The sequence below is a fragment of the Pezoporus occidentalis genome, unplaced genomic scaffold, assembly GCF_034315485.1.
Source record: "Pezoporus occidentalis ecotype Australia unplaced genomic scaffold, CSIRO_AGI_Poc_V1 ctg161, whole genome shotgun sequence".
Taxonomy (NCBI): domain Eukaryota; kingdom Metazoa; phylum Chordata; class Aves; order Psittaciformes; family Psittacidae; genus Pezoporus; species Pezoporus occidentalis.
The window spans coordinates 1347443-1364828 of record NW_026913437.1 but is presented as its reverse complement, the minus strand read 5'-3'; the positions used below and the strand labels follow the sequence as shown (position 1 = coordinate 1364828).

Genomic DNA, 17386 nt, shown 5'->3' with positions numbered 1-17386 from the left:
GGGGCAGGCGGGGGGGGGCTCGGGAGTGAGATGGACGGGCCACCGCCGGAGGGGGCGTGGCTTCTGCGCGCCCCTCGGCCGCGCTCACCAATCCACGGCGGCGAGAAGCGAAGGAGGCGTGGCCTCGCGGCTCCCCGCGGCTTCACTCACCAATCCACGGCGGGGGGGGGGCGATGGGGTGTGGTTCCCCGGGGCGCTGCTGGCCAATGAGGGATCGCGAGAGGGCCGGGAGGGGGCAGCTCGTGGCGGGCGGGGCGCTGAGGGGAGCTGAGGGCGCTGAGGGGAGCGGCGGGGGGGAGCGGGTTCTCTCCGGCCGCGTCGGTGCGGGGGCGGCCCGGGGCGTCCCCCGCCGGTTCGGGCAGGGCCCGCAGGGAGCCGGGCAGCGGGCCCGGGGCAGCTGGCACGGAAAACAGCTGCTCGGGCGCCGCAGCGCCGGTGGAACGGCACAGCTGCCCGGCCGCGGGCAGCCTCGTCATGAGGCTATTGTCACCAGGGCGCGCCCGTCGGGTTTATTGTTGTATCTATGGCAACGCCGGTCATCGACTGCTCCTCAGGTTCAAAAGGCATCACCCACCATGAGAGCATCACCTCTGGGCTGAAAGCTCCTGGAGAATGGTGCCTGTCGATCGCCGAAGGAACCCGCTAGTGGTGAATCTCCCACGGCAGGACAAAGGGGAGTCACCCTGAAACGGGTTCAGAAACATTCACAGAGACAGTGATGCTCTTGACTCTATGATAGGGGAGTGCAGAAACACAAATCAAGCCAATTGCAATGTCCAAAGCCCCGCTGTAGTGATAAAATACTGCGCAGTTGGTGTCATGCTGCATGCCGAATGATGATTACCGTGTAATCTGTACTTGTAGGTGCTGCATATTTATCTGTGCAAAATGACTCTGGAGCCATAATTAAGAAATGCTAAAGAAAGGCTCATAGACCCCCATTTTAATGCAATCACTGTGGGTTTCACAAGCAAAATCTGCTTTTATGCTTTGATCCTCTTGATGGCTCGGAAATGGATGATTTATTTTGCATCATGACTAATTGGGGGATCTAAGGGAAATTCCTTCTGTAAGCAGCATGGAAGAGACGAGCCTTCAGTCAGCACTGTGTCATTGAGAGACAGCTGAGCCGCTATGAGTCAAAAGAGGAACAGCCCGTGCCATTCCGCGGGTGATATCAGGCTGAAATTCAACAGAACCACATTAACCAGGATCAGTACGAAGATGCTCAAGAGTGAAGGGGTTAATCCTTTGATACAGGCTTTGGGATCACTGTCATTGCAGATAAATTGGCTTTCCCAATGTGCAAAACGTGTGTGTGGTGGGGGAAGGGTTCCCATTGTCACCTGCAAGTATTGTGGCTGGCTGTCTTCATTTAACCATTGCTGTCAATGCTCTTGTGGGCTGTGGATTGAAGCTTACAGATTAATATCTACCAGTCAGTCTGCCTGGGCCTGGCAAAGCTCTTATCCTGGACAAGCTGATTGTTCCTTGGATTCATAGCAGGACAATTGTACAAACATGCACAAGCACTGCAGGCTGCTGCCCTCAGTTGAGTTTCCAGCCGGAGAAGGGGTTGAATAAACTCACAGGCTGACATTGGGCCAAGTGTGTATAGGGATTGTGTATGATATCCCCCAGCAGCACAAGAGGGATGTGGAGCTGTTGGAGTGAGGCCAGAGGAAGCCACGGAGATGCTGCGAGGGCTGGAGCAGCTCTGCTCTGGAGCCAGGCTGAGAGAGCTGGGCTGGGGCAGCCTGGAGAAGAGAAGGCTCCTGAAGGGGAGACCTGAGAGCAGCTCCAGTGCCTGAAGGGGCTGCAGGAAAGCTGGAGAGGGGCTTGGGACAAGGGATGGAGGGACAGGCCAAGGGGAATGGCTTTAACCTGCCCGAGGGGAGACTGAGATGCGCTCTTAGGCAGAAGCTCTTCCCTGTGAGGGTGCTGAGGCGCTGGCACAGGGTGCCCAGAGAAGCTGTGGCTGCCCCATCCCTGGCAGTGTTCAAGGCCAGGTTGGACACAGGGGCTTGGAGCAAGCTGCTCTAGTGGAAGGTGTCCCTGCCCGTGGCAGGGAGGTGGAATTGGATGAGTTTTAAGGTCTCTTGAACACAAACCAGTCTGGCGTTCTATGATTCTATGAAATGTCAGTCTAAAATTGGTTATGAGGGTGGGGAAAGCACGAGTGAGGTCCCTTATCTCTCCTGTATCTACATAATTCTCCAGAGTCTACTGCAGGCTGTGTCCCAGTTCAGGTCAGTGTGTGTGACAAGAGCATCAGAGCACAGACACACAGCCGAGGTGCTGCCTGGGCTCTCCTGCTGTGCAATGCTCCAGCAGCACCTTCTCCTGACCTGCAGGCCTCTGCCAGGCAATACAAGCTCTGGGCACCCAAGGCCAAACAAGAGGGGTGCCCAAAATGTACACCACTGAACCTTCCAATGTTCCTGGGTTAAACACTTGAGCTGCAGACAAAGCAGATCCCTTGGTTGCTGTTTGCTGTGAGAAATGAAATCCTCCGGAGATTTCACTGATCTTTTTTTTTGCATCCTTTAGAGTCTTTCTTGCTTTAAGCAATTAAAGCAGAGCTTTCATAATGTTCTTACTATGCTGCTCTATGAGTAGCCTCAGTCCTCCTACATGTGTGAGGTACTGAGATAACACCCTCACTGTTGTTTCAGCACTCATATGGTCCTCGTGCCATCTCCTTGATTGCTCTTCAATGCCTTCTCACTTTGCAGATCAGTGCATGCTCTATTCCTACTGGCTACTGCTTTGCTTTTTCAAGACCTGCGAGTGTCCACAGCTTCCAACAGGGAGGGAAAATAATCTCCAAATAACTGGATTCAAGTTTCCTATTAAAATGGCATCATCCAGCCCACTGTGAAAGCAAAGCAAGCAAACCATATATTCTTGTTAGATTAAAAGGCAAATGCCACACTGCCCATGCTGCAGGGTAGTGATTTATCTGAAATACCAGTTTCAAAGAGCTGGAAATAGCTCAAAATACTCCAGCATCTGATACTTGAATGGAAAAGCAGCAAGCAGGATTCTGTCTAGCTGCTTTGGTAAGCATTATCTGTTCTTAAAAGTCTTTTTGTACAGACCACAACAAGACAGTAGATCCATTAATGAGAAGATTCCTGGTAGCTTTTCCATTGGGAGCATCTGGCTAATTGTACAGGTAGCAAAGGTTCATGGAGCACCAGAATATACACTTCTGAAGGCAGGGGGGAGGGCAGTCTCAGCCCTCCAAGATATAATTTCAAGTACCACTTATTCCAATTACAGGCACTGGAAATACCTCCTTGTGGTGCTGCAGAGGCCTTTATCCTTAGCTGATCTTTCTAGTGTGATTTCTAACAGGATTTGTCCTTTTATTCTATTTTGAGTAACTCCTTTGCCATACAGTAGCATAACAGACTTGCTTGTTTCTTGGTACAATTAGAAGTGTGGCCCTTTCAGTGAAGGTTTACTTTAGTATTGAGAGACCCCAAGAAGCAACAGGAACAAAAATTACTCCTACACTGCAGTCACCAGCCCAGCAGCATGGGGGGATGTGTACCCCAGTTTACTGGGCTGGTTAAGGTCCCTTCCACCCTAAACCCTTCTGTGATTCTGAGGTGAGACTGGTTACAGCTTGCACTGGAGCTGCCGACTCCCTGGTCACCCTGCACGTGTTATGTGTGGAGTTCAAGCCTGCGCCATCTCTATCATCCTTCATTGAGTATGCCATGCATTTCAAAGGCCACATCTCTGATATACAACAGACAGCCAAGGATCAGAAGTAACTGTTGTTACTTTTCCCCAGATAATTGCACATCAATTATATTGTGCTTCAATACAAATGCTAAATCATCCTGCAGACCTCCAGATCTAGACATGTGTCTTACGCAATGACTTTAAGGATGTTCCGTATAGTGCAGAGGTAGAGCTAATATGGACTGTAAGAGCAGTTTTGCATATACCAGGCTGAGATCTCCATTTTAATATCCATACAGAGAGAGGGAAAACACCCACAAGCCCTCTCTAAATACCTTGCAGTCTTACCACATATGAGCTGCATCTGCTACATGGCCAAGAAGCAAATCACAGAATTTGTCACTAACTTAACAAGAAGTGGTTCACCTCTCAGTGTACGGTTGTTTTCACTGAGCAGAACTCATGGTACATGTACCTCAGCCACTTCATTGCAATGCAGTGCAGTGCAGCATCCAGGCAGAACTTCTGCATAAGAACCACAGTGTTATCACAATGTAGTTCATCTTCTGGGAATGTGTCATGTAGGGAAATACTGGCATAATCGGGAGTTTTCTCAATCAGCCTGAAGAACACTTCTGTTCTCCTCCATCTTCTCACGGAGATTTTCAAGTAGCAACATATGGTTAAAAGGCCATGTTCAGCATCTAACAATAAAACATAAGCTCCTTGGTGGTGGTGCACCAGGTTTGGAGGAAGCTGACCAAGCTGTGCTGCTACCAGTGTTCCTCCTCATTAGGAGCTGAGAATGATGCGGAGATCTCAGCAATTAAAAGGCCTAAAGACCCCCCCTTGTGGGCAAAGCACAAAACATCACACAAGTGACGGGAGTTTTGGTCCGTTGAAATAATGTTAACAGCAGACGTTAACACACACAGTGCTTCAGAAACAGCAGCAAAGTGAAAACCCGGACCTAAGGCACTGCCTCGGGATAACGCCCGGGAAAACCGCCGGCATTCACAATATCCCCGCAGCGGGCTCGGAGAGCCCGGCGCACCCCGCTTCCCTGCCGCCGCTACTCCCGGCAGCGGTCTGAGCTTGGATAAACCATCCTCCATCGCAGGGCTGCATCTGCGGGCGCTGCTCTCATGGCTCCCGCACGGCGGGGCTGGCCGGGGCTGCGGGAAGCGGCTGGACAGCTCCGGCGGCGGCACTGCACCGCGCGGCGCGGGAGCGCCTCTGCTCGGCTCAGCCCGGCTCGGTGAGCACAGAACTCGTATTAGGCTGCCCGATACCGATACCCACCTCAGTGCTCCGAGATGGACGAAGGAAAACTGAAACTATGGCACTGAAAGCCCCGGGTGTCAAATCCGAATCTTTGCTGGGGGGAAGTTTGCTTTAAAAAGTGAAGAACAACCATGTGACCGATAAATGGTGTTTTCAGTTTGCTTTCACACTTGCCCATGGAAACCTTTCAGGACCTCATACTTAAATACCTTCAGATCAGGTACAATGCAGCCAGTAGTATTAAAGTTTAACAGTCAGAGCCCTAACCTCGCTGTAGATAACAGGGCTGTGCCACTACTTCAGTTGGCATTTCATACTGGCATTTCCAAATTTAGTTACATGTAACATCCAAGATTTCCAGTACCTTAGGTGGGCTCTAAACAGTAACTTTTCCTACTACAATGACATAGTTTTTCATGTATCAGTACTCCTGGTGTATGGTTTGATGTCTCTTGGTTTTGCTTCCTCTAAGTTTCGTGCCTCTGTTTAATAGGATGCTCATGAGCTATTTCATGTCCTTACCTCTTCACTAGAAGAATGGGATCGTCAGCCCCGTGTGACGCATTTGCTCGATGTGCACTCGCTGGAGGTGATGCCTGCTATCAGGAGTCTCATAGGCTGCCTCCATTCCTAAGTGTATTGAAGATAGTGTCTGTTTAGAAATGGAAGATGTTTCATTATTGTTACAAAGCTGTTCTCTAGTGCTCTGGTATAAATGAATCAATAGGGCAGGCAATCTAAAGCATGAAAAATGGTTTTCATAAGCAAATTCACAGTGATCCCAGTTTCACAAGGGCTTTTGCATTCCTAAATCCATTGACTATAGGGACTGAAACATTGCCATGGAACAGCAGTCCATCTAAGCTGTTGCTCTGATCTGTAAAAGTTGACCCATGAAAGAGGTTTGAAAACTGCAATATGGACACCTATGGAATAGTCCCTTTGGAGGTGAAATTTATCTCAGCCTCCAAGTTAGTGCTCAACTTCGTGCAGGCAAGAAGTTTCTACCACTTTTTGTCTAAAATAGATACATCATGGTTATAAAATCTGTTACACTTTGATTTTAGCATTCTAAGACAGAGAATCTTGCAATTAACTATTCATTTTATTAGAAATGTGCTTTCTGTTAGCTATAAATCTGCTGTGTACGTGTGTTTTTTTGGCCTTCATCAAACATAAAGAGACACTAAACCCACACAATTGTTTTAATGGCAGAAAAGTGTAGTAGAGATGAAACAAGAACCTCTTTAATACTCAGTGCTTTCTAAGGTAGGGTTAATGAAATCTTTTATCTTCCTCTATAGCAGCCAGAAATAACCCTCTTTGTACATGAATAGCAATTATTTGTGCATCTGCTGCAGTTTTGCCAAACAGCTCTTTCTGTAAAGCAGAACTTCATAACACGATTAAAAATATTCCGGGCCATATCAACTCACAGGAACTAAAATACCTGGAGGAAAAAGGAAAAATGGATGCAGGAATTCCCGCTTTCCTTGACTGGAATAAAAGCACAACCGCAATCTGATGAAGGCCCCCTCCAGAGTCCTTGCAGCCCCCTTCAGACACTGGAAGCTGCCCTGAGGTGTCCTCGCAGCTCCTCTCCCCCCGGCTGAACAGCCCCAGCACGTCCCTCCGGGTGGCAGCGATCGCCGGGTGCAGGGGGGCGCAGACCCGGGGCAGGGAGCGCCGCGGGGCAGAGCAGGGCCCGGCGTGCCCGGGGCGGGGGCCGGCGGCGGGGCCGGGCAGGGCCGCACATTCCGGGCAGGCGCACTGCGCGGCGGCGGAGCCCGGTCGGAGCCATGGAGGCGGAGGGGCCGCAGCCGGGGCCGGTGGCGGCGGGGCCGGAGCCGGGGGCCGAGGAGATCGACATGTCCCTGGGTAGGTGCGGCCTGGGCCCGGCCTCGGGGGGGCTCTTTGTGCGGGGTCGGGGCGGGCAGCGCAGCGTAGGGCGGCCCCGCAGGGCTGGGTCTGTGCCCCCCCCCGGCCGCCCGCACCCGGCTGCGGTGGAAGCGGATCCCGGGGGGAAGAAAGGGCTCCAAAGCGGTCCGTGTGCTGAGCGGGCAGCGCCCGGCTCCGGCGGGGAGAGCCCCAAGAGAACGATCGCGGTACTGAAATGGAGCTGGAGCCGTGTCGGGGCGCGGGGTATTTATAGCAGCCGCTGGTGCTGCCGCTCCGCTGGCACCGGGAGCCGCACAAGGAGCACCCGCGGCGCCGCCGGTCCCGGGGGTTATCGCTGTGACATCGCCGTGTGGAAGGAAAGGCGGCGGATCCCAGACGGGTTTGGGTTGGAGGGACCGTAAAGAGCACCCAGTTCCAACCCCTGCCGTGGGCAACTCATCCCTGGGTCAGCTCCCTACCCGGGAGCTCGTGTCGCGTCCTCCCAGCAATGAGCCACTTGTCAGGAATAGCGCAACATTTTCCACTGTGAACTCAAGCTGATCCCTTGGCTGATGCACCCGTGGTTTAATGCTGCTGGGAGGGTTTACAGCCATAGCAGCGCCCTCAGTTGTCATTTACCTTTTTCTGTTTGCTGATGTGTGATACTCACAGAACCCCAGCCTGGTTTGTGTTGGAAGAGACCTTAAAGCTCCTCCATCTCCAACCCCTGCCACGGGCAGGGACACCTTCCACTGGAGCAGCTTGCTCCAAGCCCCTGTGTCCGACCTGGCCTTGAACACTGCCAGGGATGGGGCAGCCACAGCTTCTCTGGGTGCCCTGTGCCAGCGCCTCAGCACCCTCACAGGGAAGAGCTTCTGCCTAAGAGCTCATCTCAATCTCTCCTCCGGCAGGTTTTAATGGGTTCTTGATTGGTTTTACAGGTTGTTGGTCAGTTTTAATGGGTTGTGGTAGGTGTTCCAGGTTGCTGGTATGTTTCACAGGTTTCCCCTTTGCTGTTTTGATCTAGATGACATCATAAAACGCCACCGAAAAGAGCAGACAGACGCCAGCGCCGGGGGGGACGGGCGAAGGCCGCAGGTCAAGCCCAGGAACTCGGTGTACGGGTACGGGCGGCCCCGCTTCCGTGCCTGGATGCAGAGGAATTTGCAAGGTAGGTGAGGCCTGCCGAGCTGGAAACACCTTTGTGTGACCAAATACAGCTCCTAAAGCCTTCTCCTATCTAATCCCTGTGTGCCTGTGAGATGCACTCGGGCTCTGAATAGCTTTTCTCTCCACACAATGGAATATCAGGGCCTTTTCAGGGCATAAATTCATCCATTTCTCTCCCTTCCACCCTCTCATGAATTACTAATTCAAAGTGACTTAATATCTATTCTCTATTCCCTTTAGCTTTGCATATTTTAATTATTCCTCTTCCTAATCCTCTTTTTCCCAGAACACACTTAAATTACCCCTTCAGTAACTGTCTCTGATAGCTCAGTTATTGGAGCTAATTTGTCACTTTTGCCAGCCATGCTATTTTTATGATGATACCAAGTGATCACACGCTAATCTCTGGTTCCACAAGCTTTCACCTACAAACCCATCGTTACCTGCTGCATGAAATACCACCTCTAGCACCATTTTGCTTTATTTTTTCCCCTTTAAATGACGTCAGTGCAGATTTTGGTGGCATTTTGCAGTAGTGTCTTCGCAGGCTTCCTCTGGAGTGCCAGTGGCACATGAGGACAGTGGGATTGCTGGGAACGATCCTGCTTGGCTCCAATCTGCCTCCACTCCCAAGTTCTCGGTCTCCAGCACAGAATCGTTCAGGCTCAGAACAGAATGATGACTGTTGCCCTTTGCAAATTGATTTTCTCTGTCAAAGCACAGGCTTTGATATTCTTCCACACTCAAGTGACTACTCAGGGTCAAATAAAGTGAACAAAATACCTTGTTTGAGCTGTTCCTCAGAACAGAGAACTTTCCTCTTCATTTTTAGATTTATTTCTGCTACTCCTAGTGTTTCCTAGGCTTGAACTGAGTCTGCATTCAGCCCTGCCAAGTGCAGACACTCACCATGCTTTGTGGTGCTGATGCCCGGAGCAGTTCTGTGAAGCTCAGCGCAACTGGGAATTTAGCCTGTAATTACTCAGGGGCTCATTTCACTTTGGTCCCTGCTGAAACGCAGACCCTTCAGGGCTGAGGCATGATAACTGTTATCAAAATCAGATCAGCCCAGTGCTGTAATGACAGAAGACAGAGACGGGTATTATGCTGATTAAACCAGTAAGAGCATTTGTGCCAGTGAAGTGCGTTATCCCTCCAGGAACAGGGCTTAAACAATCTCCCCAGTGGAGAAAGAGGATTTTTAATGGCAAGAAATTTGAATTTCAGATCTTCTTGGAAAAACAGTCTGTCAGACATGAGGGCTTCTTCCCAGACTGGACTTGCTGGGCAGAGGAGCTTCTTGGCTGACTCAGGTGTGCTCAGCACATGTGGCTTCCCCACATGCTGCTGCTGTGGGGTTTTATCATAGAACCCCAGACTGGTTTGTGTTGGAAGGGACCTTAAAGCTCACCCAGCTCCAACCCCTGCCATGGGCAGGGACACCTTCCACTAGAGCAGCTTGCTCCAAGCCCCTGTGTCCAACCTGGCCTTGAACACTGCCAGGGATGGGGCAGCCACAGCTCCTCTGGGCACCCTGTGCCAGCGCCTCAGCACCCTCCCAGGGAAGAGCTTCTGCCTAAGAGCTCATCTCAGTCTCCCCTCAGGCAGGTTAAAGCCATTCCCCTTGGCCTGTCCCTACAGGTCCTTGCCCAAAGGCCCTCTCCAGGTTTCTTGGGGGAGCAGACCCAGAAGAGAAAAAAAGGCCATTCAACCCAGCAAGACCACTTCTGGTCAAAAAGACACAGATTGTCCAAATTCAGGTGTTTGTCAGGAGAACATTTACACACCTGCACTTCTGCAGGGAGAAATACCATCATTTGCAAAGGAGATAGCCACTGGCCCCCCAGAGCTAGTGAACAGAATTGCATTTCTGTGGGTGCTCCCAGACAGCACCCTGATGAGCTGCTCAGAAGCTCCTTCCCATGGACATGCCCTGGTGCCTTTTTGTTTTGGAGCCAGGGCAACTCAAGTCACCTCCCTTGGCCTCCAGTGTAACCAGCCCAAGCTGGCACCAACCAGTGACACACCCTGGGGCTGGAGCCTTCATTAATCACTGTGGTGGTGGCCCTTGACAGCAGCATCACTGCTGCCTCAGGGCACTTCATTTCTGACTGCTCCGAGTCATTATGAATTGCTGTCATGCAGGAATTGATGGTGTAGGATCAATACATGCATCCCACTGCTCTGGAGTGTGTATCAGTGAGGTCCAGGGTTACTGCCTTGCAGCCCTCTGCCATGCCTGATCATAGAATCATAGACTCACAGACTGGTTTATGTTGGAAGGGACCTTAAAGCTCCTCCAGCTCCAACCCCTGCCACAGGCAGGGCCACCTTTCACTAGAGCAGCTTGCTCCAAGCGCCGTCCAACCTGGCCTAAGTGATCAGTACACCTGTCTGAGTATGTATGCATGTTTCACTCGTGTCTATAGCCACCTGGAAAAGGTCTACGTTATGACTACAGAAGTTTATCGTGTGGAGTAATTAGGCTTTAGTGCACTGCACCTCTGGCTGACTGGGTGCCTTCTCCTTGCTTGATGCTTCAGCACACTTCATAAACAGGCTTAGGGGAAGACACTGAAGGCAAGATAGGCTGTTAGTGTGTGTGTGCTGTGCAGTGAGGTAAAACAGCAGCAGAAGAGGCACCCTTCAATGTATACAGTACGTCAGGATATGTCATGCTGAAAATAACTAAAGAAATAGATATATATTAATATATAAAAATGATGGTCTGGTCTTCGCTTACCAAGTTCTATAATGTGGGCAGTTAGAGCTCTCCCAGGCTGCTGTGGGACTGAATGCTCGCGTCACTTGTGTATCTGTATCCAAAGGCTTTTTCCATTTCACGGTGAATTCCCAGCAATGGTAGCTCTGACAAGAGAGTGACAGGTTTCCTGATGCAAGTGTTCCTGCCTTTATTAGGAGGCAGAGTTGCGGAAGGCTTTTCTCTTTTATATTCTTTCAAATTAAATCCCAGAGCCATCAAATCACAGAGTGGTTTGTAAGCGGTTGTGTGTCCCACACAGAGTGGGAATTATTATTGGAAAGATAAATTATTTAAGATTCTGCAAAGTTACTTTACTTTTCTGGACTAACTCAATGCGATTCTTGCATCTATTCCTGCAGACACTCCTGTATCATATTAAATGCACCGTGTAAGCCACTGGCAAAACTGTAAATGTGAACTGAGCTTTGAAGGATGCTAAACAAAGAGTTTGTTTTTGTAGGACCTGCCCGGTTTAGAAGAGGGTTTGGACAACAACAGTTCAACCGGAGACAATTCAGGAATGCTGTGCCTGGTCCCAGGAGAAGAGCAGCTGCTGCATTGAATGGAGTGAGCCCTTTAAATCGCCAGGCATCGGCTCCAGAGGTACGGGGGTGAGGAAGGCAGAGCTGTTCCCAAATGTCATGCGGAAACCTGCTGGGGTTGTGATCCTGGATCTCCCCAAAGAACAATCTGCATAACAAATGTCCAGGCCCCGTCTCGTGTGTGCCTGTAACTGCATTTGTATGCAGAGGTGAGTGCAGGCACATGCATATAAAATAGCAATTTTCCAGTTGGTTTTATGAGCTTATGACTTGGCATAATTGGAGTGAATCATTTCCCGAGGGGGTTACAAAGACAAATTTTTTAGGAATGTGTTCTTAATGAGTTTAAAATATTTCCATAAAACCAAATTCCAATTCACACACATCAGAGGAGGTGTGTTAGGAGTCACCGTTACTTGTCCTCCACCCAGAGCACCTTCCAACATGTAGTGAAGGCAAAGGCCAGGCTGTTGGTGACTTCAGGTAGCTTTGGTTCAGAGAGGTACTTTTCACTAGCAAGTGGGTATCCCCCATAGACACACTGATTCCCAGGGCTATGAAGCCATGGGACAGATTGACGATATTCTTCCATGCAAAATGCTTAGTTTTTCATTCATGGCTTTCCCTTTTACAAGTTTAAGTGTTTTGGTCTTATCTCTGCTCAAAAACACTTAAAAAGAAAAGATTGAAATATTTTCATTTCTTTTTTTGAGCTATTTTTAACACTCAAGATGGACCATGTTCACCCTTAAAGTCATTCTCACAGCTCTCTGCTGGGTGTCACTACCATGAAACTGGCTTGGTGTAGAGGGTGGAAATCAAGTGAATAGATAGTCCTGTGTGAGAGGGGGCTGTTCCTTCTGCACTGATGGAGATCCACTCAATTAGGAGGTCATGTATTCTCAGTAAGCTTTTACAACCCCACCAAAGTGGTGAACACAATGGGACACTGAATGGCTGTGTCCCGGGGTTATAAAGAAGAGAGCCTTAATTGAGCATGCATGTGCATGGTGTGTGGTTATTCCTGAAAGGAAAGTGGGATGACTAAGATAGTGCGCAGGGCTGGGTGTTACCAGGAGGGATAAGCAGTTGCTAGGAGGCATAACTCTGCTGTAGCTTCCATTTTGCAGAAATAAACCAAGTGGGAAGAATCTGGAAACACATTCCCAGTTAGTGGGGAGGAGCGCTGGTGGTGGTTGTCCCACAGAAATAGATGAGTTAGAGCCCATGGCAGTTGGTATTAAGTAGCTGCAGGAGGACCTACACTGATGAGGGGTCTTCTGATGTGCTTCATGCTTCAGGGCTTGGAATGGGCAACGAATGTGTCCAAACAAGAAAGAGTGAATGACCGAAAAGAAACTAGAGCAAAGCTACAAAGCTTTGCTTGGGTGAGGTTTGCTCTCCATGGACTCATTCTGGTTTTGGATTTCTGCACCATTAGAATGAAATGCTCTTCCTGGTACTTGTAGCTTGATGCCCATGAACCGAGTGTTGACAGCAGTGGATACTGACTCCAAATGTTGAGGCTCCAGCAACACTGCTCAGTAGAAATATTCCTGGCGTAGATACAAAAGGCCATGTAAGAGGCCAGTTTTTTAATAGAGTTCCTGAGGAATTGGGTCCCAGCAAGAAAATATCAAAGGAGGAAAATAAAAAGCACCAGAAGCGCAGGGTTGTTCTGCTGTGAGACTGAAGTTGCAAAGGAAAAACAGCTGGGAATGAGAATACATGGAACGCTGAGCACACAGCATGGGGATGAGCCCCCTCCGAAGCAAATGCAAGTGGTACTGAGAGCATGGAGGGAACCATGGCTGAGTCAGTGATCAGCACTGGCACTGCAGGGCAGGATGGGGTGATTCCCCCCAGACAGAGCCAGAGAAAATGCTGGATCAATGGAGGAGTGGAGGGAAGGATGGTCATGTCCTGGTGCTTGTGCTGCCTCCATGAGGGACATTCAGCTGTTGGAGTGAGTCCAGAGGAGGTCACAGAGATGCTGCGAGGGATGGAGCAGCTCTGCTCTGGAGCCAGGCTGAGAGAGCTGGGCTGGGGCAGCCTGGAGAAGAGAAGGCTCCTGAAGGGGAGACCTGAGAGCAGCTCCAGTGCCTAAAGGGGCTGCAGGAAACCTGGAGAGGGGCTTGGGACAAGGGCCTGTAGGGCCAGGCCAAGGGGAATGGCTTTAACCTGCCCGAGGGGAGACTGAGATGAGCTCTTAGGCAGAAGCTCTTCCCTGTGAGGGTGCTGAGGTGCTGGCACAGGGTGCCCAGAGAAGCTGTGGCTGCCCCATCCCTGGCAGTGTTCAAGGCCAGGTTGGACACAGGGGCTTGGAGCAAGCTGCTCCAGTGGAAGGGGTCCCTGCCCGTGGCAGGGGTTGGAGCTGGAGGAGCTTTAAGGTCCCTCCCAACACAAACCATTCCATGCCTGCATGGTTGCTGTTTCATGCACTGAGGCTGTGGGGCAGGTGGCAGTGGCTGAGCTCTCACTGCTCTTTCAGGGCAACACGAACAATGACGCTTTCTCCAAGAGCAGCAGCAGCAGCGTCGTGCAGGCAGAGGGACGGCGACGGCCACCGCCAGGCCCCAGGAGGTTCAGAGCAGCCGCTGCCAGCGCCCAGGCCGCAGGGAGAAGGTAAAATCTTCAGTAACTTGGGGATTTTTTGGCTTCCAGAGGTGCCCTGGGCAGCCCCGGGCCTCTCCTCGGAGTGACTGCAGCCACGTGCTCATGCTACAGGGGGAAAATGCCCCTGGCAGTGCTCAAGGCCAGGTTGGACACAGGGGCTTGGAGCAAGCTGCTCCAGTGGAAGGTGTCCCTGCCCATGGCAAGGGCTTGGAACTGGATGAGCTTTAAGGTCCCTTCAGCACAAACCAGTCTGGGGGTTCTGTGATTTTTTGATCTGTTTTTAAGAAGCAGAGCTCAGCACCAACACAAACTGTTGTTTCATTTGAGCAGAAAAACAAGTTCCTCTGAACAGCTTTGCTGCCAGAAAACCTGCTGGGCTGAACTTGGTAACAAAGACCTGCATTTACTTCCCCTACTGCTTTTTAATCCCAAGCTGGGTTAGGCATTGCAGCACTTAACTTCAGGAGAGACCTGGCATCATGCTCACCTATGTCCTTTTCTCTCTCCTTCTTCCCCCAGACCTTTCCGGCTGAACAGGGCACCAGCCTTCCAGCAGAAGCGGATGCAGCAGCAGTTTCTCAAAGCCAGATTTCAGAGAGGGGTCAGTATCGTGACGTTTTCTGTTCTCTTCTGATGGTGACAAGGCTTCAGTTTTACCCGTTGTATCTTTGATCCCAAAAGTTCCTGGGACAGGTGCAAGACTTTAACGATGAGTGTGTTGCTAGGGAAGTATTTGCAGGACAGGCAGATTTTCATGCAGTGGGTCCAGAGAAGGGCAATGGTGCTGGTGCAGGGCCTGGAGCCCAAGTGTGATGGGGATCGGCTGAGGGACCTGGGGGTTCAGTCTGGAGAAGAGGAGGCTCAGGGGGGACCTGATGGCTCCCTACAACTGCCTGACAGGAGGATGGAGCCAGGAGGGGCTGGGCTCTGCTCCCAAGGAACAAGGGATGGGACAAGAGGAAACGGCCTTAGTCACTGAGAGCTAATCCTTAAGTAATTATTTCAAATGTATTTCCCAGCAGATGGATGCTGATGGCAACAGGAAACCACCGCGGATGAGAAGGTAACTGGTGACCCAAGCACGCTGCAAACACGCCGTGCTCTTGCAGGCTCGGCTCGAAGCTGCATCCATGTCCCTGTCTCGGCAGGTGGCAAGTGAAACCCAGCCCTGGAGCGGTTCTGACGGTGTCTGTGGCCAATCCTCAGGCAGGCCAGGCTGGCCCGTGAGTAAATGGAGGGGTTTGTTCATGTGAGGACCCTGCAAAAGCATTCCCAGTCCCTTTAGAACTATGGCAGCTTGGCTTCTATGATCCCAAAGTGGTTAGCAAATGATGCCTTGTTCCCTTCTCAGTGTACCTGCCAGAGGATGGTGATTCCCATGTGGCTGTTTGTTACCCAGAGTAGGGAGGGGGATTGCAGGCTGGCCGTGCCCAAGATGGGGTGTCCCCTGCACCCCGGGGACATGGTGTGCTCGCTGTGCTGCAGGGCAGCAGCTTCACCCCTGGGCTGAGCCAGGCCCTAGCACTATGATGAGCACAGAGGGGGGTGGGTGAGGGCTCTTGGCATGTCCTGGGTGTAGGAAGCACCCTGTGATAGGCTTGTCTTGACACAGTCCCCAGGGCTGGCATGATAGCTCTCCTGACACCCTTTATGGAATCACAGAATGGTTTGGGTTGGAAGGGGCCTTCAAAGCTCATCCAGTTGCAATCCCCCACAAAGAGCAGGGACATCTCCAACTAGTCCAGGTTGCTCAGAACCACATCCAGCCTGGCCTGCAATGTCTCCAGCGATGGGACAGCCACCACCACACTGGACAGCCTGTGCCAGTGTTTTGCCACCCTCATAGTACACAGTGTCTCCCTCACCCACCCTACCATGAGACGTGCCATGGGCCATAGGGGCACCCGGGTGTCTCCTCCTTCCCTTGCTGGTCTCAGGCATTAGGCAGCGGCTGCCTTCACATCCAGGGTGACTGCGGGTCTGTGCTCTCCCCAGGCCCGGACCCAAGCGCCCGTTCCTGCGCAGCCGGAGGCCGCCGCCGCGCGCAGCCAAGCCCCAGCCCAAGGGGGTGCTGCTGAGGTTCAACTTCCGCGCCATGGCCAACCAGGTAGAGGATGGTGGACGGCACAGGCAGCACCCCGCACCCTGCAGCAGCCCTGCCACTAACCCGGTCACGCCACGCTCAGGTCTCTGGGGCTGCCGGTCGGGTTTGTGTAGCTTGACCTGGGAGCAGAGGCCGTGTTGGCTGGGTTGCTCACTGAACTGAAGGCATCTGAGAAGACTGTTCAGCGGCTACAGACTCAGCCCAGTTTTCCCCACTCCGTTGTCCCCTCTTGGCCTGTCCATGTGCTTGCTCGGAGCGGGGAGATCCTGCTTGTGAGTGGTCCTGGACGGCAGGGACTGTTCCACTGTCAGTGCTCCCAGCTCCTCAGAGACACACAGCACTTGTGGGCTTTGCTCTCTCTTTGCTTTGGTGACCTTCTCAGTGCCAGTTTTGTGGTGAAGTATGGTCCAAGAGCCCTGGGGCAGGTCAGAGATCCTGCTCCAGCTTCTTCACTGCTTGTTTGGACGTTCCTTGTCTGGATGGTTTGGTTTTACTTGGTGCCTGGTGCTCAAATGCAACGTGCTTGCTCCTGTTGTTGCCGAGGATGGCCGGTATCGTGGAGCTAGGTGCTGCTTGAAGCTGTTTTCCAGCTGCACCCGGTCTGTCAAGCTCCTTGTCTCCGTGTGCTGAGTGGTTTAATTGACTAACTGGCTGCGAAGCACCGTCCTGACTGATGGGCTCTAATCAATACCCTGCTGCAGGTTTGGCCATGCTTTGCCACGAGGCGCAGGACTGACTCGGTCTCCCTTTCCCCTGCAGACCAGCCTGACGCTGGATGAGAGGTTCTCTGGTCTGAGGAATAAGAGGCGCTTTACAGCAGCCAGGAGCGCCGGCCGGACAGTCACCATGCCCTAGCACCGCTCCTCAGGGACTGCCCTCACAGTCCAGGCCCCGCAACGGGCAGCTCAATAAAGCTCAATAGATTTATTTCCTCCAAGATAGCTACTTTGGCAACGCGCTGTCTCCTTCCTTACACGCAGGGTGAATGAGCAAGTGAGGGCAGGTATGGGGCAGGATGAGAGCTGGGGCCGGAGCACAGGAGCAGGGTGATGCATGGGGACGAGTGGAGGTCAATTTGTTCTGCTGCAGATCCACAGGGCTGGCACCAGCCCTGTCAGCCTGTGCTGCCCTGCAAGAGGGAGCGAGGACCAGCTCCAAGCCATACCCATGGAGCCTTCCCTGCATTGTTCCATGGGTGGGAAGGGTTGAGGACGCGGCCTGCCTATGCTGGGCTCAGAGCAGGCAGCAGAACCCGTGCTGCAGCAGTGGCACTGGTGGGATGCTCAGCTGCTGCATTCTCCAGCATCCAACTCCTTGCCCAGTTTGTTCTCT

General features: G+C 51.9%; 1 protein-coding gene across 2 annotated transcripts; it reads left to right on the top strand.

Moving 5' to 3' along the window:
* The first annotated feature begins 6703 nt into the window (after positions 1 to 6703).
* LOC134160631 (UAP56-interacting factor-like) lies at positions 6704 to 16991 on the top strand. Of its 2 annotated transcripts, none has more exons than XM_062612823.1 (9): positions 6704 to 6858; positions 7886 to 8029; positions 11253 to 11395; positions 13826 to 13959; positions 14470 to 14551; positions 14970 to 15013; positions 15099 to 15173; positions 15946 to 16057; positions 16814 to 16991. In XM_062612823.1, the coding sequence occupies exons 1-9, from the start codon at positions 6780 to 6782 to the stop codon at positions 16907 to 16909; spliced, it is 909 nt and encodes a 302-aa protein (XP_062468807.1). In that variant the 5' UTR covers positions 6704 to 6779; the 3' UTR covers positions 16910 to 16991. The 2 variants fall into 2 exon arrangements, with proteins under 2 accessions (XP_062468807.1, XP_062468806.1); XM_062612822.1 differs by having other exon boundaries at positions 15946 to 16136.
* Positions 16992 to 17386: the final 395 nt, after the last annotated feature.